Raw genomic sequence first — 23532 nt, 5'->3', positions numbered from 1 at the left:
TGAAAATGTATTATTGAAATCTTATTCGCAGTTCCCTTGCACAACTACCACAAGGACTGATTGAGGCAAATAGCATAGGTGCATTTAAGAGGAAGCTAGATAAACACATGAAGGAGAAAGGCATAGAATATGTTGAAGGAGTTAGATAAAATAGGGAGGGAGGAGGCTCGTGTGGAGCATAAACACTGGCATAGACCAGTTGGGCTGAACGGCCTGTTTGGGTGCTGTACCTTCTATGTAAAATCAAATAGATAAAAATGGGATCTGGGATCAAATGCAGCCCAAAATGATGGGTTCTATCTGCTGCCCATAAGTGTCCTACATAAAATGTGTCTAAGGCAGACTCAATCCTGGCCCCAATGTGCATAGGCCTACAGTACAAATCTATCCCTAATTTGGTATTAAATTGGCAACCTCACTCAAGAAAGGCCAGACGTTGCTTGGTGTGCGTGGTACAAAAAATGATGCACTGATACAGTGAATACATTTCAAAAGTACATCATTGACTGTAAAGGGCTTTGTGAAGTCCTGAGGTTGTGAAAAGCACTGTATAAATGCAAATTCTTATTTTCTTTCTTTCTTTTGTGCTTCTGAGATATGGGCTAAGGTACACTGTTGGGGAACATCAGATGGAACTTTAACCTGCAATCAAACCCATGCTACTCCTGACTTAGGAGGGCTTGATGCTGACACTAGGTGCCTGAGTTGGGAAATGTACCATTCCCCAGCACTAACACTTCCTCACCTTAAATGAGCACAAAATTCACAGTAAAAAAAAACGTTCTTTAAAAAACTAATTCTCAGGATGTGGGCGACGCTGGTAAGGCCGGCATTTATTGCCCATCCCTAGTTGCCCTGAGAATGTAGCAGTTTTGCTACGACTGGTGGCTTGCTAGGCCACTTGAAAGCGCAGTTAAGAGTCAACCACGTTGGAGTGGTACTGGAGTCACACATAGGCCAGACTGGGTAAGGACGGCAGGTCTCCTTCCCTGAAGGACATTAAATGAACCAGTTGGGTTTTTCCCAACAATCTGACAGCTTCACGGTCACTCAAAAAAAGTAAGGAAAAGATTAGACCGCAGTACCAAGAGTACAAGAAACCACTTGTTTAACAAGAGAGATGTTTACACTTTCTTTCCCTCCTCCATCCCTTGCCAACTTTCCCTTTCAAAAAATGATTAATCTCCAGCGAATGTGACTGGGGAAACAAAATGCTTGTTTGGTAGTGACGGTTTTCTCCTGTGGGTAAGGGTGGTACGTTCAACGGTGAAATGCAGTGAATGCAGCGTTTGTATTTTTTTCAGTAAAAGTCACTGGCTAATGAGCAGCTTGACACTGAATGACCTCATCCTTTGCTTTGTACGTGCAACTAGCAAAAAGAAATTTCTAATTTACAATCCCCTTTGACAAGGTTGCTACAAATCTTCTATCTCAGAGCCAAGTTGAATTAACCCTCCGGAGGTTGCATGGCTTGACACCAGTTAATTTACTATATTTACACAGGAAGACTTCAGCCCAGGGCAGTAGTTGGGGGGGGGGGGGGGGGTGGGGGGGCGGAGTGCAATACGGTTTGTGGTCAGAGCCCCGAGCTAGGGAGGGAAAAAACAAAATCAGCCAGTGATACCATTCCTCATCCCATTCCTGATCGCTCTCCTGCTAGAAAGTGCAAAAGTTTGGATCTCGGGCGAGGGACTTGGCTGTGATGCTTTCTACAGTCAAATAGCCCGCTGACACTCACGGCCTAGAGCTCACAGTTGAAGAATGGATACTTGGCCGAGGGCTACTTGTGGAACCACAGCTGAGCCTGAGGGCTCTGAAGATTGGGTCTCTGACCTGATGTTTCTGCTGCCACAGTAAGCGCTTTAGGAGAACATAAAGCTGGTTCCCACATCAGTGTCGGAAGGAGGGCAATAGTGCTGGAGTGGGCCAGGGGCAAGACTCCCTAACAGGGATTTTCCAGCACTTCAACTCCTCACCCTGACTCCAGCCCTCCTGCCTTTACCCCTGCTCCATGCTAAGAACCTGTACTGAGAAAATTCCCATTGTACTTGTTCCCAAACATGACAAAGTTCCCAACCAATTCTAAGTTCCTGAGAGCGCTTATTGTGCCTTGAATGAGATAATTTCTTTCTTTCCGTCTTTCGGATGAGATGTTAATCCGAGGCCCTGTCTGCCCTCTCAGGAGGACGTAAAAGATCCCATGGCACTATTTTGAAGAAGAGCAGGGAGTTCTGCCTGGTGTCCTGGCCAATATTTATCCCTCAACTAACATCACTAAAAAACAGATTATCTGATCACTATCACAGCTGTGATAAAATGGGAGAAAAGAGAATATGAAAGTAAACTAGCAATAAATATAAAAACAGATTGTAAGAGCTTCTACAAGTATGTAAAATGGAAGAGAGTAGCAAAAGTAAACCTTGGTTCCTTAGAGGCTGAGACAGGAGAAATTATAATGGGGAATCAGGAAACGGCAGAGACGTTAAACAAATATTTTGTATCTGCCCTCACAGTAGAAGACACAAAAAGCATACCAAAAATAATGGGGAACCAAGGGGTAAATGAGCGTGAGGAACTTAAAACAATTAATAACACTAGAGAAAAAGTACTGGACAAACTAATGGGACTAAAAGCAGACAGATCCCCTAGACCTGATGGCCTACATCTGAGGGTTCTAAAAGAGGTGGCTGCAGAGATAGTGGATGCATTGACTATGATCTTCCAAAATTCTCTAGATGCTGGAATGGTGCCAGCGGATTGGAAGGTAGCAAATGTTACCCAGCTATTCAAGACGGGAGGGAGAGAGAAAACAGGGAATGACAGGCCAGTTAGCCTGACATCGGTCGTCGGGAAAATGCTGGAATCCATTATTAAGGAAGTGGTGACAGGGCACTTAGAAAATCATAATATGATTAGGCAGGGTCAACATGGTTTTATGAAAGGGAAATTGTGATGAACAAATTTATTAGAGTTTCTAGGATGTAACTAGCAGGGTAGATAAAGGAGAACCAGTGGATGTAGTATATTTGGATTTTCAAAAGGCATTCAGTAAAGGGTTGTTCCACAAAGTAAGGGCTCATGGGGTTGGGGGTAATATATTAGCATGGATTCAGGATTGGTTAAAGGACAGAAAACAGAGAATAGGGATAAACGGGTCATTCTCAAATTGGCAGGCTGTAACTAGGGTGGTGCCACAAGGATCAGTGCTTGGGCCTCAGCTATTTACAATCTATACTAATGACATAGATGGAGGGACCAAGTGTAATGTATCCAAGTTTGCTGACGATACAAAAGGTAGGTGGGAAAGTAAGCTGTGAGGAGGACAAAAGGAGTCTACAAAGGGATATAGACAGGTTAAGTGAGTGGGCAAGAAGGTGGCAGATGGAGTATAATGTGGGGAAATGTGAGGTTATTCACTTTGGTAGGAAGAATAGAAAAACAGAATATATTTTAAATGGTGAGAAACTATTAAATGTTGATGTTCAGAGAGACTTGGGTGTCTTGGTACAAGAAACACAAAAAGTTAGTTTGCAAGTTCAACAAGCAGTTAGAAAGGCAAATGGCATGTTGGCATTTATTGCAAGGGGATTGGAGTACAAGAGTAAGGAAGTCTTACTACAGTTGTACAGGGCATTGGTGAGACCTCACCTGGAGTACTGCATACAGTTTTGGTCTCCTTATCTAAGGATATACTTGCCTTAGAGGCGGTCCAACGAAGGTTCACTCGATTAATTCCTGGGATGAGAGGGTTGTCCTTTGAGGACAGATTGAGTTGAATGGGCCTATACTCTCTGGAATTTAGAAGAATGAGAGCTGATCTCATTGAAACATACAAGATTATGAGGGGGCTTGACAGATGCTGAGAGATTGTTTCCCCTAGCCAGAGAGTCTAGAACTAGAGGGCATAATCGCAGGATAAGGGGTCGGCCATTCAAGACTGAGAAGAGGAGGAATTTCTTCACTCAGAGGGTGGTGAATCTTTGGAATTCTCTACCCCAGAAGGCTGTGGATGCTGAGTCATTGACTATATTAAAGGCTGAGATAGAGAGAGTTTCGGACTCTAGGGGAATCAAGGGATATGGGGATCGGGCGGGAAAGTGGAGTTGAGGTCGAAGATCAGCCATGATCTGATTGAATGGTGAAGCAGGCTTGAGGGGCCGTATGGCCTACTCCTGCTCCTATTTCTTATGTAGCTGCTCTAACATCCTGTTTTTATAACATCACCAATGTAAACTCTCCTTCAAAAGCCATGCAGCGTGGAACAGGTTAAGAAAAAAATTCTTGTGTTATCAAGAGCATGACATTCTTATTAAACATATCAGCCAAACAACTTCACTCTTGCTTACTTACAGCTTTATCTACTTTTACTTTTTTTTTGGCTGGTTCCCTTTCCACTACCACATAATAAAGGAATTTGCCTCACGCCAGTTCTTCAGGAAGAGAGCATGATGGAAGTTTCTGAACAAATACTCATGTTCTCACACCACTGCATCCAAGCTTGCAATCAGCCAACTCTGTGCTTGATCTACGTTCAGCAGTCAAACTCTTTTGAAGAGATGTGGCTGCATGTTTTTTCCCCTCTACATTTTCTTTTTCCTTAAAAGTAGAGTATCAACTTTGGGCGGCCTGTTAGACGGAATGAATGCAATCTCCGGTCTGTGGTGAGTTAGCTGATCTTATCAGGGCATAGGTAGGGTTGCTGTAACTGGCCTCAGTTGGAGAGGGAGGAAAGGTACTTGAAGTCAATGGAAATGAAAATCGGCAGAGATGTAAATCGGCAGAGATGTAAAACTATCGCCCAAAGTCAAAATTACCCCCAACGGAACAAACGTGCATTTATATAGCGCCTTTCACAACCTCAGCACGTCCCAAAGCACTTTGCACCCAATGGTGTACTTCTGAAGTGTAGTCACTGTTGTAATGTAGGAAACAGCGTGTGAAGGACTTTGAGATGTTTCAATGACATGATAAGGTGCTAAATAAATGCAAGTATTATTTATTTAAGAATTCTCATTCGTACTGTAGTTTGCACAGAACTAATTCAAGTAGCTGGTGAAATTCTTCATTTCTTGACTCTGAATAGAAACACTGTGCAGTGCCAGTTTCTTGTCACCCCTGCAGGTGGAGTATCTATTTAAGTTGTGTGGCACTACACATCTTCCAAAATAAATTCAAATAACGTACCAAACATGTGTAATCCAATCTTGCGTGACTGTTAGTTCATCAGCTCTCTCTTTGCCTCACGCTCAGTGTATGGGGGGTGGAGGGGGTGGTTAGAGCGCAAGGGGAACTCCAGCCACCATTATCCATTTGAGATCGGAAGCATTTGAACTATAGTTGGTGAAACCTTAGAGGCAAATGCTCACTGCTGTCTGCCACCAGTATTCTAACATTACTCTTCACAGTAAATGTAATTTCCACATATATACATGTTTGCAGCCCTGGTTGCTAGGAAACCAAACTTGGCATTTACTTATCTCACAGGGATGGATACCCAACATGCAGGAGTTAGAAACAGCACCCTCTGGCTGCTTGCTAAGAGAATAAACCTTTTGCGCCAAATACAATCTGTAAGTGAGGAATTCTGGTTTAAAACAACATAGAAAACTGGAGCACTACTTTGGGATAAACCTCGAGAGAAGGACAAATGTGTATAAGATAGGTTCAAACTGGCAAAAGGCACATTTACTGATTTCAGGAAGTTCTTCTCCACATAAAGAATGGTCAACACATGGAATGACTTCTGGGTAGATTGTACAGACCTTTACAACAACTACTTGCATTTATATAGCTCCTTTAACATAGTAAAACGACCCAAGGGGCTTCACAGGAGTGTTATCAAACAAAATTTGACACTGAGCCACATAAGGACAGGTGACCAAAAGCTCGGTCAAAGTGCTTTTTTTTTTACTTTTGAGTCAGTTTTATTTGAGAATAGGAATGCAATGGCATGTAATGCACAATGTATTACTATCAGGCCTACTCCTTTACAATGACTGATTGAGTGAAATTGCATTTTTATTACTTGACTTACTGGGATATTTGATGGTATTTTGGAGGTTAAGTGCCATGAGTTTTCTATTTTTCTGCGAAAACTGTAAACCAACGAAACTGATTATAATTCACCAACATACTCAATTCTTATCTCTTACCTTTATAAAAGGTGCAGAATACACAGGACTATTGCAGGGAAGATGTACCAGGCTAGGTATCTGCTGTTTCAGACAGGGCAGGGAACTTCATGGGGTCTGGCAGCATTGGAGAGGGGGGCCCTGGACTTTGGTAGCAGTGGAGTGGGCAGTGCAGACAGGCCAAACAGGCGTTGGGAATTCTGAAATTGGGCTAAACTACATGGAGATATGGAGGATTTGCAGCATTTTGCAAAACTGATGGGGGTGGGGGTGGTCCTAAAATATGGCAGTAGATCAATGGAGATCCTGCAGTTCGGGAGGCATGGGATGTTTAGAGTTTACATAGAATTTACAGCACAGAAACAGGCCATTCGGCCCAACTGGTCCATGCCGGTGTTTATGCTCCACACGAGCCTCCTCCCATCCGATCAGCATATCCTTCTATTCCTTTCTCCCTCATGTGTTTATCTAGCTTCCCCTTAAATGCATCTATGCTGTTCGCCTCAACTACTCCTTGTGAGAGCGAGTTCCACATTCTAACCACTCTCTGGGTAAAGAAGTTTCTCCTGAATTCCCTTTTGGATTTATCAGTAGCAAGGGAGGAGGGGTGTGGGCTTTAGCAGTAGTGGGGGGAGTGTTCCAGGGGTTTGGTAAAACGAGAGGAGGAGTCCTGTGGTTTTGGCAACACAACAGATGGGGCCCTGGGGATTTGGAGGTTGTAATGTGGGGTTCATCTGCATGGGGAGCCTGGAAGTACTGGGGTAGTGTTCAGGGGTGTGGTAGCACAGGGCGGTAACAAACAGGAGGAAGTAGTAGTGTTGGGAAGAAACAGGCAGCAGCGCAATTGGGACGGGGTGGTGTCGGCAATGGGTAATGGCTGTGATAGACAAGGAAATCGCAGCTCGGAGGACCAGGGCTAGAAAGATCAAATAGCCCAGTCAATCAGAGATAAGCGCAATCAGTAGATGATCAACAGTCACCTAGCATGGAGACTCAGGCAGGAGGACCCAATCACAGCTCAACATTAATAAATAGGAGAAACACAACGGAAATGGTGTGACAGAAACAGAAGAAAATTGTGACGGAGAAAGTGTTACAGAAAGCAAGTGTGACACTTAGAGGAAGTGTGCTCAATGCAAAAATTGTAACATATGATGGATACATATTTTCCCCATCTGTCCTAAAGGAGTTGACTCAGGGGCTCCATGGACACAAGGCACCCTCAGGTACCATGCTTAAAGGCTAACCTTCACCCGACGGCATAAACAGTGAGTATCGGCAAGGCATTCAACTATACGAGGCATCACGGCTACACCTAATCCTGTCCTCAGCCATGCACTCTCCAGCAAGGGTCACTGAATAATTACTTGGAGTGGGAACCCTGGTGGGGAGGTTTTCTCTTCATTCTCCCAGGATGCGGAGGCCAAATTGTAGCTCCCAATACCTCCACCCCAGCGAGATCAGGTAACTCAGCACAGACCAGGAATCAATCCCGAGACCTACTTGTTTCCTTGGCTCAGTTACACACTGAGTTTACTAACAGCCACCAAGGGAGCTCCTATAAATGTTTCACATGTGCATGTTAAACTTAGCTTCTTATATTGGCACTGCTAGAAGGGCCCAGTTCATATTGTAGAATCATACAGCACAGAAGGAGGCCATTCAGCTCATCATGTCTGTACCGGCTCTTTGAAAGAGCTATCCAGTTAGTCCCGCTCCCCCTGCTCTTTCCCCCAGAGCCCTGCAAATTGTTTTTTTTCAAGTATTTATCCAATTCCCTTTCGAAAGTTGCTATTGAATCTGCTTCCACTAGCCTTTCAGGCAGTGCATTCCAGATCATAACAACTTGCTGCGTAAGAAAACTTCTCCTCATCTCCCCTCTGGTTCTTTTGCCAATTATCTTAAATCTATGTCCTCTTCATACTGACCCTCCTGCCAGTGGAAACAGTTTCTCCCGATCTACTCTTACCAAAATCCTTCATAATTTTGAACACCTCTATTAAATCTCCCCGTAACCTTCTCCTGACAACATTTTAAACAAGGTTATTTCATCTAACTGAATAACTTGACGTATTTTAGCATTAAACTGTGACCCCCCCTCCTCCTTTTGCTACTTTAAAAATATCTTTTATTTTCGTAATATTTAGTGAGTCCCTTTCTTTCCCTTCTGCAAAAGGCAGGACTAAAATTAAAGCAGAGTTGTTGGCATGAAGATAATACTTCAGGCCAACCAATTTGGGGCGGGGTGACCAATCTATCACTACGTCTTGTGTTTATGGTGATATCTGTTACTATATCCAATATCCTAACACCAACTCTGAAGGTCACTTGCTGTTCGGTTGTTCTTGAATCCAACAGAACAAAGTTGCTGAATCAGGAACTACAGTTTGCTTGTTAGGTTTCTAGAGGCAACAGGGAAAGCTTTTAAAAAATTAAGTATTTTTCCCCCCCCGTTTCCTCTCTACCTCTCCTGAAAGTGTTGGCTTCAGTTGGTTCACTGTCCTAAGAGTGGCAGCAGCCCAAAACATCCATGAGCACCAGGACAGTGAGTGACGGCAGACTATTCAACTTTGGAGGGCATCGCAGTCACGCCTTGGTCTGTGCTGAATTAGTCGACGTCAGCTGGGAATCACTCAAATTGGCCATATCGTCCACAGGCCTGGGGGCGGGGGGACGATATCAGCCAAGGTTCCTACTCCTACTCCAATCCACATAGGTGTATACTTTTCAGCAGGTATGGTAGCATAGTGGTTATGTTGCTGGACTAGTAATCCACAGTTCAAATCCCACCATGGTAGGCACAGATTAGCGGTCAAACATGGGACCTTGTGATCTGTAAGGTTTAGTTCTACACCGAGTAGTGTCTTTACCTAAAAGCTTATTAGGAGAGCCCCTTAGTGCTCAGATATCCCTATATTGCAATTTGAGCATGACAATCCTTTTAGAATGGGGCTGGCCAGTGAAACAGATAATCATTTCACAGAACTGTCTATATTAATGAGGCAATGAGGCACATTAACAAAGAAGTTTTCAAGTGTGAGTCTTTACCTTCCCAAGGACAAAGTTATTTTGGCATCCACTTGTCTTATCTCTTCCTGTGCCATTTCCTCTGCCTGTCGAAGCTCATCTGCCACCTTCTCTGACTTAAGCAAACTCTGCTCTGCCTCTTTCAGAGTGAGCAGAGTTAAGGAAAAGCAATCTGTGTACAGGAAGGCACAGCTCTGTTCTAAGTGTAACTTTGGACAAATCTTTACTTCTACAATAACCGTCTGAAAGATAGTGGGTTTGAGCCCTACACCAGGGCTTGAGTGCATAATCTAGGCTGTCATTCCAGGCAATAGTGAAAGAGCATTGCCGGAGGTGAGAATATTGGGATGAGGCGTTAAAAGCTGAGGTCCTGACATCTGTCTGTTCCACTGGTTCATCTTTACTGCTGTGACCTGCACGAGAGGTTGGGATTTGAAGCCATGTTCCTCTACTTGGGAGTTCAAACATCCTAATGTCTTGTGAAAATATCTGGTGAAATGGTCCACTCACATTTATAAGTGGTTTGTAGCATTTGTGTGTGAAAAATCAAACAATATAGTGAATTAAGGAATATTATTTACCTTCACAAGTACATTTCGATAATTCAATTTTATAACTTTCTTCCAGAAATTGGCAGGAAAAGAAATCGGTTTTGCCGAGGCTGTAAAAAAGGTGTCTATTTTCAAAATATTGCAAAACATTTTTTAAGAAAACCTTTTGTTTTGTGTGTTTTACATGTTCTGCAATATGCATTGCAGGGGGGGCAACAGGCAAACATCCGTATGCATAACTGTTTGAAAAACAAGAATCACCACTTTCATCCTGGACTGCTTGATTTTCTCTGATAGCTTGTCAGTCTGAGTTGGCTGAACATACCTAAACTGGTGAAACGTTGGCCAGCAGTAGCTGTTTACATTGCCACTTGCATGAAGTTACCCTTGGAAGCACTGGGGAAAACCATGTCCTGGCAGCAGCAGGAACGTAAATGGAGCGTTAGCACAATGGGACAGCATTTAGATGTCAGCCTGGGCTCAGTGATAACACTCTTGCCTCGGAGTCAGAAGGTTCTGGGTTCAAGTCCCACTCCAGAGACTTGATCACATAATCTAGGATGACACTTAAGTACAGCAACTAAAGGAGTGCTGCATTGTCGGAGGCGTCATCTTTTGGATGAGATGTGAAGCTGAGGCCCTGGCAGCCCTCTCTGGTGACCGTAAAAGATCCCACAACACTCCTCTAGGGCAGTTCTACCAGTGTCCTGACCGACATTTATCCTCGGCCAAATCATTGAAACCGCTAATGTTTTATCTCATTGCTGTTTGTGGGATCTTGCTGTGCGCAAATTAGCTGCCACATTTCCCTATGTCACAACAGTGATTACACTTCAAAAGTACTTCATTGGTAGTAAGGCGCTTCAGGATGTCCTGAGGTAGTGAAAGGCGCTATAGAAATGCAAGATCTTTGCTCAGTGAAGGGCGATTGTGAAAGGGAATACAGGAGCAGAGGTAACAATTCCATTGGGCCCTCTTCTTTCAGTTGAACTGTCCAACAGTAGAAACTGGGCAAAAATGCAAGGCATCAATTTCAGACTCAGAACCCCATAACATAGCATTGGGTCAGTTTTCTCTAATGCCAAGGTTGTTTCTCTCATATCCTAGCCGTACATTTTTCTAAAGTACAATCAGTATAGTAAAAGGATATTTCTGAAGTCCCATCAGTGCTTTGCCCAGTGTGAGGAACATGGTAATCAAACATCTGAGGATATCTTTCCTCTCCTCCTCAGAAGCTGGATGCTGAGTGTTGGCGTACATGATCTCTTTGGCCTTTTCACAGTGTTGCTTTGCTTGCAGAGCCAGTCCTGTGGGAGCAGGACTGCATGTGAGAGAATTGTGCAACTTTTGCTCATTAGTGCAGTTTATTGCAAGCTAAAAAGGGCACATTACTATTCCTGCTTGTTGGTTTGATTCATAAGCTTTTAAAATAGCTAACCTTGCAGTTTTTCATTCCCCCCCTCCCCACACAATTTTCTCCCATCCTCCTCACCCGCTGGGGATATGGTTGCAAAGATGTCAGCAGCCATCCAGTGCCTTTCCCAAGAGCTCATTCTTCCTGCGCGAGCTGAGGCAGTGTATATCAGCAGGCTATTCAACCGTGCTGTGCGTCACAACAGAACCCGATCTTGTGGACCACGCGCACGTTTTTTTTGGAGGTGGAGGTCACCAGACAAAGAGAAGCAGGAAACTTCAGCCGATTTCGTGCCCTTCCCAATCCCAAGAATATTGAGCCCAACACTGCCACCCGACTGAGGTCAGCTCGTTCAGCACAGGCCAGGAATTGAACCGGGGGCTTTGTGTAGCGTTTGGCTCAGTTTACCAACTGAGCAGCGAGCCCGGCTCAGCCGCACCTTACAGCGATATTCTTAAATTACCAGCGTGATTGACATACGTGGCTTAAAGGGCGATGAGGGAAAGTAACCACAATATTCAGTGCTGACTTGGGCAAACAAACTGGCTGAAACTCCCCCCAGAAGGTGTTTATTTTTCAAACCCATGTAAAGACCGGTGTGGGTGAAGGAGGTTAACCCTTTGCACCCACATTCCTCCCCCCCCCCCCCCCCCCCAAACTGTTTTCCACACAGCAAACCCCCAAAGTGAAATGCTCCGATAGATAAGAACTGCCAGTCTTGGCTGGGCAAAGAGCAGCGAGGAGCTGGCACCAACTTGGGTTGCTTCACCCTCTGCTGGCTGTCAGAAGCACAGCAAGAGTCCACAACACTCTTGTCAAAAATATTCCCACCTTCACATTTATAATTAGACGGTGGATTGCTTGCTGTCGGGAATTAGAGGCAATGATTTGCTTCAGGAAAGCAATAAAGGGATGAGGGAAGTTGTGGGAACATCACGTTTATTGATAAAGTGGTTTTATTTTTCACATGAAGCATTTGACATTAGGCATTGACTACTGCTGGGATATCATGCCACAGGCACCAGCAGCACTCTGGGACCTCACCCATGTGTCCATGCTTCCTATGTGAGTCTTGACAGTATTAGCAGACTATTCAACCTTGGGAGGACAACAGGGCTCAGCCTGTTCTTGTCCTCACCCGACATCCACAGACACGCACAAAATTCTAGCAGTTCAATTTCCAACAGAGTTCACCCACCCTTCGGTCTTTCTTACGTGGATAAAAACATGGAGTAACCAATCTTAAGAAGTGTGGGGGGAGGGAAGCAGGAGGCTGCAGGGAACGTGCACGGCCATTGCCGCACTGTCTTCAGTACAGTCTCGCATACTCATTGGAAATTGTCAATAAACACCAATATGGCGCCTTTCACAAAACAAGAGGTCCCAAGGTACTTTACAGGGACACTGAAATAAAGAAAGACTTGCATTTATATAACACCTTTCACGATCTCAGGACCTTTCAAAAGTACATCTTTTGGGTGAGATGTAAAACCGAGGCCCCGTCTGCCCTTTCAGGAGGACCTAAAAAATCCCATGGCACTATTTTGAAGAAGAGCAGGGGAGTTCTCCCCAGTGTCGTGGCCAATATTTATCCCTCAACCAACATCACTAAAAACGCATTATCTGGTTATCACATTGCTGTTTATGGGACCTTGCTGTGCGCAAATTGGCTGCTGCGTTTCCTATGTTACAACAAGGATTACGCTTCAAAAAGTACTTCATTAGCTGCAAAGCACTTTGGGTCGTCCTGAGGTCATGAAAGGCGCTATATAAATGCAAGATCTTTCTTTATATTTTGGAGGATGTGGCTATGGAGTTTGCAGAGGGTGGTAGATTTTCTATCCCCTCGCTCTTTACCTACCTTTGACTTCCAGGTAGCCTTCTGCTAGGTTGACATGTGCCTGTGCCATCTTCCAGTGGAAGTCCCCAAAGCTGATCCTCGCCAGCGCCACACAGCGCATCAGTTCTTGTACAGCAGGAGCTTCCTGTAGCAAGAAGAAAAACGCAAAGATTAAAACGGTAAGAATGATGTGCCATCGGACAAACAGAAAATGCTGGAAACGCACAGCAACCCCATCAGGATCTGAAAAAAACAAAAAAGACAGCTTAAAAGTTTCAGACACGAGAACCTCGGTCGGCTGGGGGTCACGATGCGCTTGGCTGCAGCGTTGCAAGTGTGGTATGCAACCTGCACACGGCGCACAATTCAGCTTTACTGAAGGCCAGCAAAGCAACAACAATCTACTAGCAGTGTACGCCATGTAGATTTAAGTCCTCACCTCCTAAATGCACTGTTTCAGGGTTAGGTTCAGGGTTAAGTTTATGTGTGGAAGATTTCTGAGGATTGCTGCAGATTTTGGAGGAAGCCTCCGAGGATTTTGGCTCAAATTTTCATGCATCTCTGGAGGCCATAGTTAATGCCAAGGAGACTGATGGGCAGTGGATTTCTGATCTTGGGTTACATCGAGTTACGTCGAAACTACAGCACACAAACAAGCCATTCGGCCCAAATGGTCTGTGCCGGCGATTATGCTCCACACGAGCCTCCTGCCACCCTATCAGCATACCTTTCTATTCCTTTCTCCCTCATGTGCTTATCTAGCTTCCCCTTAAATGCATCTATGCTATTTGCCTCAACTACTCCTTGTGGTAGCGAGTTCCACATTCTCACCACTCTCTGAGTTTCTCCTGAATTCCTTTTTGGATTTATTAGTGACTATTTTATATTTATGTCGCCTCGTTTTGGTCTCCCCCACAAGTGGAAATATCTTCTGTACGTCTACCCTATCAAACCCCGTCATAATTTTAAAGACCTCTATTAGGTCACCTCTCAGCTTTCTCTTTTCCAGAGAAAACAGCCCCAGCCTGTACAGAGTTTCCTGATAGTTATAACCTCTCAGTTCTGGCACATCCTTGGGAATCTTTATTTGCAGTTTCACCAGTGCCTCGTTATCCTTTTTATAATATGGAGACGACATCTGGTGATATTTCTGTTCATTAGATCCTACCTCTTGACTGGCAGCATGCATCCTCGCTCTCTGTTCCGCTTGTGCCAGCTTCTCCTCTGGCACAATCATGATCGCTGCTTCCCTTATGCCATTTCTAAGTTTCCGCCTGAATCGGGCACTTCCATTGGGGGTGCTGGGTGACCCAGTTCCTCCCGAACTCCTGCCAGTGTCGCAAAATCTGGACGATGGGAATGCAAATTAGACTTAAAATGCTGTACGATTCACCTAACAAGGTGCTGAAAAGCATGGCTTACAATATGCTCACTGATGCCCAAATGTCATCAGTGGTTTGAAGGCTTGCATTTCTTTAGCAGATTTCATGACTTCACGACATCCCAAAGCGCTTTTCAGCCAATGAAGTACTTTTGAAGTGTAGTGACTGTTGTAATGTAGGAAACGCGACAACCAATTTGCGCACAGCAAACTCTCATAAACAGCAATGAGATAACAACCAGATAATTTGTTTTAGTGATATTGGTTGAGGGATAATATTGGCCAGGACGTGGGGAGAACTCCCCTGTTCTGCTGCGAAATAGTGCCATGGGATCTTTTACATCCATCCGAGAGGACAGACGAGGCCTCGGTTTAACGTCTCATCTGAAAGACGGCACCTCCGACAGTGCAGCATTCCCTCAGTACTGCACTGGAGTGTCAGCTGAGATTATGGAAGATAAAACAAACTGCAGTTAGATGAAAGCCCAGTTAAACTGTTTATTTTTGATTGCATGTTTGACAGATGAACATTGGCCAGCACAATGGGAGAACTCCCTGCTCTTTAAGGAGAACCATGGTATCTTCAATGCTCAGATGAGACCCCAGTTTGACGACTCCTCTGGCAATGCAGCATTTCCTCAGCACTGCATTGATGCATCAGTCCGAATTATGTACTGAAGACCTTATTGTGGGACCTGATCCACTTATAAATTGCATGTAATCAAAGATGACACTGACAGATTGAAGGACAGTGACTCAGTGGGTAGCACTCTTCCCTCTGAGTCAGAAGGTTGTGGATGCAAGTCCCACACCAGCAACTTAAACACATAATTTAGGCTGACACTCCAGTGCAGTACTGAGGGAGTGCTGTACTGTCAGAAGTGCCATTTTTCAGATGAGATATTAAATTGAGGCCCTGTCTGCCGTCTCAGGTGGATGTAAAATATCCCAAAATATCAAAAAGTGCAAGGGCATTCTCTCTGGTGTCAAGTCCAATATTATATACTCAACCTCAACCAACATCACTAAAAAACAGATTCTAGGTCATTATCACATTGCCATTTGATGAGTAATAAACAACATAACACTTAAATTAAAAACATAAATACAAAATGTCAAAATAGAAACACTGACAACAAACAGCTTTGAGGGAAAAACTCAATATCTGAACTGAAACTATATTAAATAAACACAGACCATACCCTGTGAAATACAAAAAAACAAATTATCAAATAAAATGAACGTTAAGGAGAAAATTAACTTTAGGTTTAAATATATAAACTGTCACAATCAAGATTTAAAAAGACCATTTTAATGCCCTAAACTCACTGTGTCTCCTCTCCTGCTGAAAATATTCTCAAAGATGCTTCAGTGTCCACGTCCTCCTCCAGGGCCTGGTTTAACACTGCACTATTCATATTTTAAACAGGCAATGTGTATCACTTACTCCTCCTTAAATTCTTTAAAAGTGACCTTTATACATAAGGCACATTAATTTCATATTAACTTTTAGGCTGAGCTGACGACAAACGGCATTTGAAGAAAAGAAAATAATCACCACCGCAACTGCCCCACATAGGCTTCATTCGCGCATAGCAACGCGCTAGGCCCTGAAAGCCTAGCAACGGGCAGCCGCTGTCAATCACGCCATGCGTCTACCAATCACAACACGGAGAGGTGGACTGAACGTGCCAATCGCTGCAGGGAGAGGGCGGGGATTACCTGGCGCCAGGTAAACCAATTTGAGGCCCTTCTGCTCAGGAAGAGACTGAGAGGAGCTAAGGAAACCATTATATTTTAAACGTATAAATATGGAAAAGAGGGACATTATTATTATTATTGATAATGGTAATTTGTTGGGTGAGGGTATTAAGGGTTATGGATCCAAGGCGGGTAAATGGAGTTGAGGTACAGATCAGCCATGATCCAATTGAATGGCGGAACAGGCTCGAGGGGCTGAATGGCCTCTCCTTATGTTCCTATATATATTTCAAAACAGAAAATATGTATATATATATATATAAATTTCATAGGCCTGTCAGATGTCAATTTTTTAAAAATTTCCTTCCCCTCTCCTGAAAACATTGACTTTTGTTGGGGGTACCTCTATACCTCAATTATTGATGGTTCTTCGTGTCTGTGCCTTGATAGTCAATGGTGCCTGGCTGTTCAACTGTGGAGGGTATCACATCGGATTCTATTCTCACTTAGACAGTTTCCATAAAGATAGTAATCAGGAGTGAGAACCCTTCCTGATTTTGCCCCTCCTTAGCCCAGAAAAACTGTAGCATCCACTGCTCCTGCTCCACCTCCTGCTAACAGCACAAACTAGGGATCAAACCTGGGACCTTCCTATTCTTTAGTTTCTTGTTTCCATATTGTCCAGCTCACAAACCAACTTAGCTTTTGAGGGTGCTCTCTCAGTAGGTTTAAAAAGCTAACTGTAATTAAAGTGCTTGTAGAACTTCAGGGTTTCACTGACCCTCAGAACCTATTTCTACTTTACTCTCAGGGCTCTGATCCCGTTAGCCTTGACTCAGTGGGTAGCACTCTCACCTCTGACCTATGAAGGTTGTAGGTTTAAATCCCACACCAGAGACTTGAGCACATAATCTAGGCTGACACTCCAGTGTTATACTGAGGGAGTGCTGCCTTGCTGTGCTATCTTTCAGATGAGATGTTACACTGAGGCCTCTTCTGCCTTCTCAGATAGGTGTAAAACATCCCATGGCACTCTGCAAAGAAGAGCAGGGGAGTTGACCCTCGTGTCCTGGCCAATATTTATCCCTCAACCAACATCACTAAAAAAAACACTTCAAAAGTACTGCGTTGGTTGTAAAGTGTGGGACATCCTGAGGTCATGAATGGTGTTATGTAAATTAAAGTCATTCTTTGATCAGAACCTTTTAGTTGAATTACACTTAGTAAGCTATTACTAACTATTAATTATCCTGTATGATGGATAGCTAACATAATAACAATTAAACATTCTTCAACTAAGGAATCAAGTCAGAGAGTTAAAGGGCTTGTAGTAGGAGGCACAATGTCTAATACAGGGTAAAATTATGATTTCATGGAAGGACATTCTTTGTACTCAAGTTGCAAAGCTTCGATTTAGGAAAGTAACCATGGAAATACAAGTCAATTATCTTTGTTTGAAAAACAGTATAAAAGGCAATTGGAAGTAAAAGGAATTTGGCAGCCTGAGTGGAAGGATTGTTATAGCATTTGGAACTTCCAGAAATAGTGTGATGCACTTCGTGTTCAGAATTTGCAGGCACTGATTTTTTTTTAGCTCTGGTGGACAAGTAGATTTATCAATGAGAGGGGTCTCGAACCAGCGTGAGGGAGGAAAGAAGTAACGAGATGGATTATAAGAAAGAACTTGCATTTATATAGTGCCTTTCACAACCTCAGGACGTCCCAAAGCTTTTTACTGCCAATTGAGTACTTTTGAAGTGTAGTCACTGTTATAATGTAGGAAATACAGCAGCCAATTTTGCGCACAGCAAGATCCCACAAACAGCAATGAGATGATGACCAGATAAATTTGTTTTTAGTGATGTTGGTCGAGGGATAAATATTGGCCAGGACACCAGGGAGAACTCCCCTGCTCTTCTTCGAAATAATGCCATGGGGTCTTTTACGTCCACCTGAGAGGGCAGATGGGGCCTCGGTTTAATGTCTCATCCGAAAGCGTGGCAATATTTTTTTATCTACGGACACATTTTAAAGTGTGATGCTTGCTCAGATTTCTAATATATTATAGATAGAGTTATGAAAAGTGGTGAGTGTAAAATGCTCGGGAGGAACAGGTGACTTTGGACCTATGGTTCCCAAAGCTCTCCACCACTTGGGGGTTTTCCTCCCCTCATGTCTGGGTCGGTTGTCGACGAATTGATAGAGATTGATTACTATGATTAGTCAACAACTCCAATATTGTTGTATTATGCGACTACCAGGATGGTAGAAGGCAAACTAGAAGGACCTTGTAGTAAGTTGTGTTGTAATTTATGTGCAGTGTCTTCCTGCATCCACTTGGGGGCAATCTTGTTACACAGATGGGAGTTCGGAAATTTTGTTCAGACACATTTTTAAGGACTGCATTTAGAATAAACTTTATCGGAAGATTGATCTCCACACACATACACCTTCCAGCAGGAGACACTGGATAGACTTTGGGAGGAGGAATTCTGGCTGATTTTCCCCTCCTTAAACCTAGGGGTGCTGAGGTCAATTGTAGCAACCTTACTGCTGAATTGGCAGAAGGGCCACTACAACGGGTCTGACTGCTCCTTGGCTAGAGTGAAGGAAATCGGCTAGAGCTTCCACTCTGTACCCTGTCCAGTGACCCCTTGCTGGAAAGGGGGTGTGCCTGGCCATCGCGTGATTGCGTTGGACTGTGATGCCCCCCGTGGTGGAATAGCCACATTGACACTCACTGTCTAGGATCACCACATGAGCAATGGCCAATTGGGTGAGGTATCAGAGGGTAACTTGAACCCAGCGGGAAGCAATGGCCTCAGGAGAGAAAACGGCAGGAAAAAAAACATAATTAAAAAGTAAACAATTGTGGAATCTGCTAAGAGTTCGAGTTGCATTGATATTGGACCGTGTTGTGCACACATTAGGGTCGAGGGCATGCCAATCAGAATCAAGGGAGCTCAGCGTGTCCTGGGATTTTATTTCCCCTCCAACTGATGCTTGGTAGCAGGACATCAACAGTTAACTCACCTCCAACAATGGTCATTATGGGCAGGTATCACTACTTAAGTTTTATAATGAGATGAAGTAAGGTGGGAGGAGGCTCGTGTGGAGCATAAACACACCCATAGATCTGTTGGGCCGAATGGCCTGTTTCTGTGCTGTAAATACTATGTAATAATGGGTTAAGGCAAATGAATCTTTAGGAACAGGATAAGTCTATTAAGCTTGTCAGGCTTGTCCCTTTTTGATAGATCACCCGAACTACTGATCTTCTCACCATATTCCTCGATCCCCTCTCTCCAGAAACTAATCTGACTGCCTCTCAGTTCCAGTACAGCTTTCTTCCCTTGTAACTTATTCCAAAACTCAATTATCCTTTGGGTCAATGCAGTTCCCTGCGAACTGCCCTCTAACTCCGAATTTCCTAATTTCTAACGTATGTCTCCGTGGTATATAGTGTCTGCTTGGCTCCGTGGGTAACATTCTTGCCTCTGGGCCAGAGGTTTTGTAGGTAAACGCATAATCGAGGCTGAAAGGAGGCTATTTTAACGTAACTCACTGGGCAGGAATCCCTCCAGATCGGATGGAACGCCAATTTTACATCCTGCCCAATATTACTTTCCGTTGACTTCAATAGAGAGTGGAATCGGGCGAGGTGTAAAACCAGCATTGCACCCAATCCCGTCAGTTTCCCGACGGGTGGGTTAGGTTAAAATTGCCCCCAAAGTGTCTTAGATTACTGAGTGAGTGGCTGCATTGTTACAGATTCACTATAAAAATAACACTTCCTATCTGTTCCAGTGGATGTTAAAGATCCCGGGGGGAACGCTTTAAAGAAAAGCAGTGAGTTTTCCCAGTCTTATGGCCAACATTTCTCCCTCACTCAACACCACCAAAAATAGATGAAGTGGCCATTCGCTTCATTGCTCTTTGTGTGATCTTGCTGTGTACAAAATGGCTGTTGTGTTTGCCTGTATAGCAGTCGTTGAATTGCAGCGTAATTCATTGTATATGAGGAGCTTTGAAATGTTCGGAGATGCGATGAGGCACTATATAAATGCAATTCTTTATTTGAACCCTTCGCCATAATGAAGAATTTCTGGGCTGGCTTCAGGGCATAGGCCTATAGCACAAAACAACTCTAATTTGGCACAAGTTCTTCTTTTGCTTAACGATTGTCTGGATATGTGTCACACGGGGAGGTAGAAAAAATAGCTAATTAAGACTGGTGGACAGCAAAATCTATGTACTGCATCGTTCCCTGGAGTCTGCTGAACAAGTTTACAAAACAGGGCTTCTTCAGAACACCAGAGAGACAGGCATCCTTGTCATAGCTTACGTACACCAAAATAAAATCTTACTGTGCTGATCAATGCAAGTTTTGTACAGTCAGTGAAGACTCTGCAACCTAATTTTACAATAAAGATATTTTATTAAATCTTGTGATTTATGGTTTAATAATGGCCTTCGCACAAACTTTTATGTTATGCAGTTATCTGTTCAAATGATCTTTAAGGGTGTGTTTAGAATGCACGTTCATGTCAATGTGAATCATATTCAGATGCACATCAAGGTGAAAGTTGCAGTATAACTCAGGTGTCTGGTCCCAATCTGACAGCCGAGTGCATTAGATCCATCTCACCGGCTGCAGTAAAACTCCAGTCCGCTGTGAAGCAGGGGCATTTTTAAAGCATTATTCTTAATGTTAGAACTAAGCAGATGCCCCTGCGGCTCTCTCCTAGCATTAAACATTTGTGTTGGAAAGAGTGGGGCTGTACTCATGAATCAAGGGACGCACATACTGAGCTTTGTTGTTATCAGCTTGGCTCAGTTGGTATGACTCTTGCCTTTGAGTCAGAAGGTGGTGCTTTCAAGTTCTACTCCAGGACTTGAGCACATACACTGGACGGACGCTCCAGTGAGGGAGAGTACTGAGGGAGTGCTGCACTGTCAGAGGTGCCATTATTTAGCTGAGACATCACACTGTTCAGGTGGATATTAAACATCCCGTGACACTATTTGAAGAAAGATCGGGGTGTTCTTCAGGGATCTGTGCTGGGGCCTCAGCTTTTCACCATATTTATTAATGACTCGGATGAAAGAATAGAGAATTGTATCTGTACATTTGAAGATGATACTAGGTTAAGAGGCATAGTAAATTGCGTGGATGGGAGCAGGAAACTACAAACGGACATAGACAGATTAAGTGAGTGGGCAAAACTGTGTCAGATGGAGTTCAATGTAGGAAAGTGTGAGGTCATCCACTTTGGATCTGAGAAAGACAAATCAGAATGTTTTCTTTATGATGAGAGACTTGCAGCTGTGGAAGAGCAAAGGGATTTAGGTGTCCTTGTACACAAATCATTAAAAGATTGTGCACTGGTATGAAAAGTGACCAAAAAGGCTAATGGAATGTTGGCCTTTATCTCAAGGGGATTGGAATTCAAAAGTGAGGAAGTGATGCTTCAGTTGTACAAAGCCTTGGTCAGACCCCATCTGGAGAACTGCATTAGTTTTGGGCACCCCGCCTTGGAAGGGGAACACTGCAGATTCACCAGAATGACTGGGGCTTAGAGAGTAAAGTTATGAGGACAAGTTGCATAAATCTGGCTTGTATTGCCTTAAGTTTAGAAGGTTGAGGGGTGATCTAAGCGAGGTATTTAAAATGATAAAGGGATTCGATAGGGTAGATACAGAGAAACTATTTCCTCTGGTGGGGGAGTCTAGAACAAGGGGACATAATCTTAAAATTAGAGCCAGGCCATTTAGGTGTGAAATCAGGAAGCACTTTTTCACATAAAGGGTAGTGGAAATCTGGAACTCACACCTGCAAAAGGCTGCCGGGGGTCAATTGAAATTTTCAAGACTGAGATCGTTAGATTTTTGGTATGTAAGGGTATCAAGGGATATGGAGCAAAGGCAGGTAATTGGAGTTGAGTTGCAGACCAGCCATGATCTAATTGAATGTTGGAACAGTCTCGAGGGGCAGAATGGCCTCCTCCTGTTCCGCAACTTCCATATACAGCTCAAACAAAACAGAAAACACTCGGCAAGTCAGACAGGATCTGTAAAGAAAACAAGTATCTTAACGTTTCATGCCTAGCCCTTCATCAGAACTGAAAGATATTACACATGAACATCTACATACAGCTGCCGTCCACAGTTTCAATGAGTTGGTGCTTCTCTGAGAGCCATCATCAAGCATGCCATAGGAAGCTGCTATAGGGATGGCCCTGGTGTATGTCACTCTTTCATAGAGTGTACTAGTGTTTTCAAATCCTTCCATGGCCTCACCCATCCCTATCTCCGTAACCTCCTCCAGCCCTACAACCCTCTGAGATCTCTGCGCTCCTCCAATTCTGGCCTCTTGCACATCCATTTCCATCACTCCGCCATTGGCGGCCGTGACTTCGGCCTCTAGGCCCTAAACACTGTAATTCTCTCCCTGAACCTCTCTGCCTCTCTACCTCTCCTATAGGACGCTCCTTAAAACCTACCTCTTTGACCAAGCTTTTGATCACCAGTCCTAATATCTCCTTATGTGGCTCAGTATCAAATTTTGTGAAGCAACGTGGGGCATTTTACTACGTTAAAGATGCTATATAAATGCAAGTTGTTGTTGTAGCTGCAGCATCACCATCGAGTGTCGTATTCCCATGTGTTGCTGATGAGGCCACTCTCAGGAACGCTCAACGTATTGCACCATGGAGTAATGGAATTGGTGCCTGTGATTCCCCACACACAGAGCTCCTGATTTCAGTTTTATCATCGTAGGCAGTTTCCAAGTGGAGCCCAGGCACCTCCCCATAGGAAGAGGAAATATAATCAAGGAATCAATAGTTCAATGGGTTACCTTGGAGAGGGAACAGAATCAGATTCCAGCTCAGGGGGATCAACCTCCCACAGTTGGGCAAGACGTAAGTGGTGAAGTCCGTAAGAAGATAGGAACAGGAGTAGGCCATTCAGCCCCTCGAGCTTGTTCTGCCGTTCAATTAGATCAGGTCCAGAGGCACATGGATCAACAATTCTGTCAAGGCCTCCTGCCAAATGGTTCCCAGGGGGAATTAAGTTACACTAAAAACAGGATTGCATCCTAAGTGTCTGCTGTAGCTCACTGGGTAGCTCTCTCAGTCAGATAGTTTGTGGGTTCAAATCACACTCCAGAAACTTAAACACAAAATCTAGGCTGATACTCTAGTGCTGGTCTGTTGGAGGCAAATAGTGCCTTTTGGATGAGACATTAAACTGAGGCCCCGTCTGCCCTCTCAGGTGGATGTAAAAGATCCCATGGCACTATTTTGAAGAAGAGCAGGAGAATTCTCCCCCATGTCCTGGCCAATATTTATCCCTCAACCAACATCACTAAAACAGATTATCTGGTCATTATCACATTGCTGTTTGTGGGATCTTGCTGTGCGCAAATTGGCTATTGCGTTTTCTACATTACAACAGTGACTGCACTTCAGAAGTACTTCATTGGC

General features: G+C 43.9%; 1 protein-coding gene across 4 annotated transcripts in view; it reads right to left on the bottom strand.

Annotated features, from left to right (window-relative positions):
• ttc23 (tetratricopeptide repeat domain 23) overlaps positions 1-15948 on the bottom strand; it is a 64530-nt gene extending 48582 nt beyond the window's left edge. For all 4 annotated transcript variants that reach the window (XR_010958639.1, XR_010958637.1, XR_010958638.1 and 1 more), the window contains exons 1-5: positions 15674-15948; positions 14132-14309; positions 12985-13108; positions 10860-11016; positions 9180-9305 (exon numbers count right to left, since the gene is read on the bottom strand). Coding sequence is in view for 1 of the 4 variants with exons in the window: in XM_067973503.1 (XP_067829604.1) it covers positions 9180-9305; positions 10860-11016; positions 12985-13108; positions 14132-14309; positions 15674-15762 (674 nt within the window). In the remaining 3 variants the exon portion in view is untranslated. The remainder of the gene's footprint in view (positions 1-9179; positions 9306-10859; positions 11017-12984; positions 13109-14131; positions 14310-15673) is intronic.
• Between the last annotated feature and the right edge of the window lie 7584 nt (positions 15949-23532).

This window comes from Heptranchias perlo, chromosome 38, assembly GCF_035084215.1.
Source record: "Heptranchias perlo isolate sHepPer1 chromosome 38, sHepPer1.hap1, whole genome shotgun sequence".
NCBI classification, from domain to species: Eukaryota; Metazoa; Chordata; class Chondrichthyes; order Hexanchiformes; family Hexanchidae; genus Heptranchias; species Heptranchias perlo.
The sequence above is the reverse complement of the archived record's forward strand: the minus strand, read 5'-3'. Positions and strand labels throughout refer to the sequence as shown.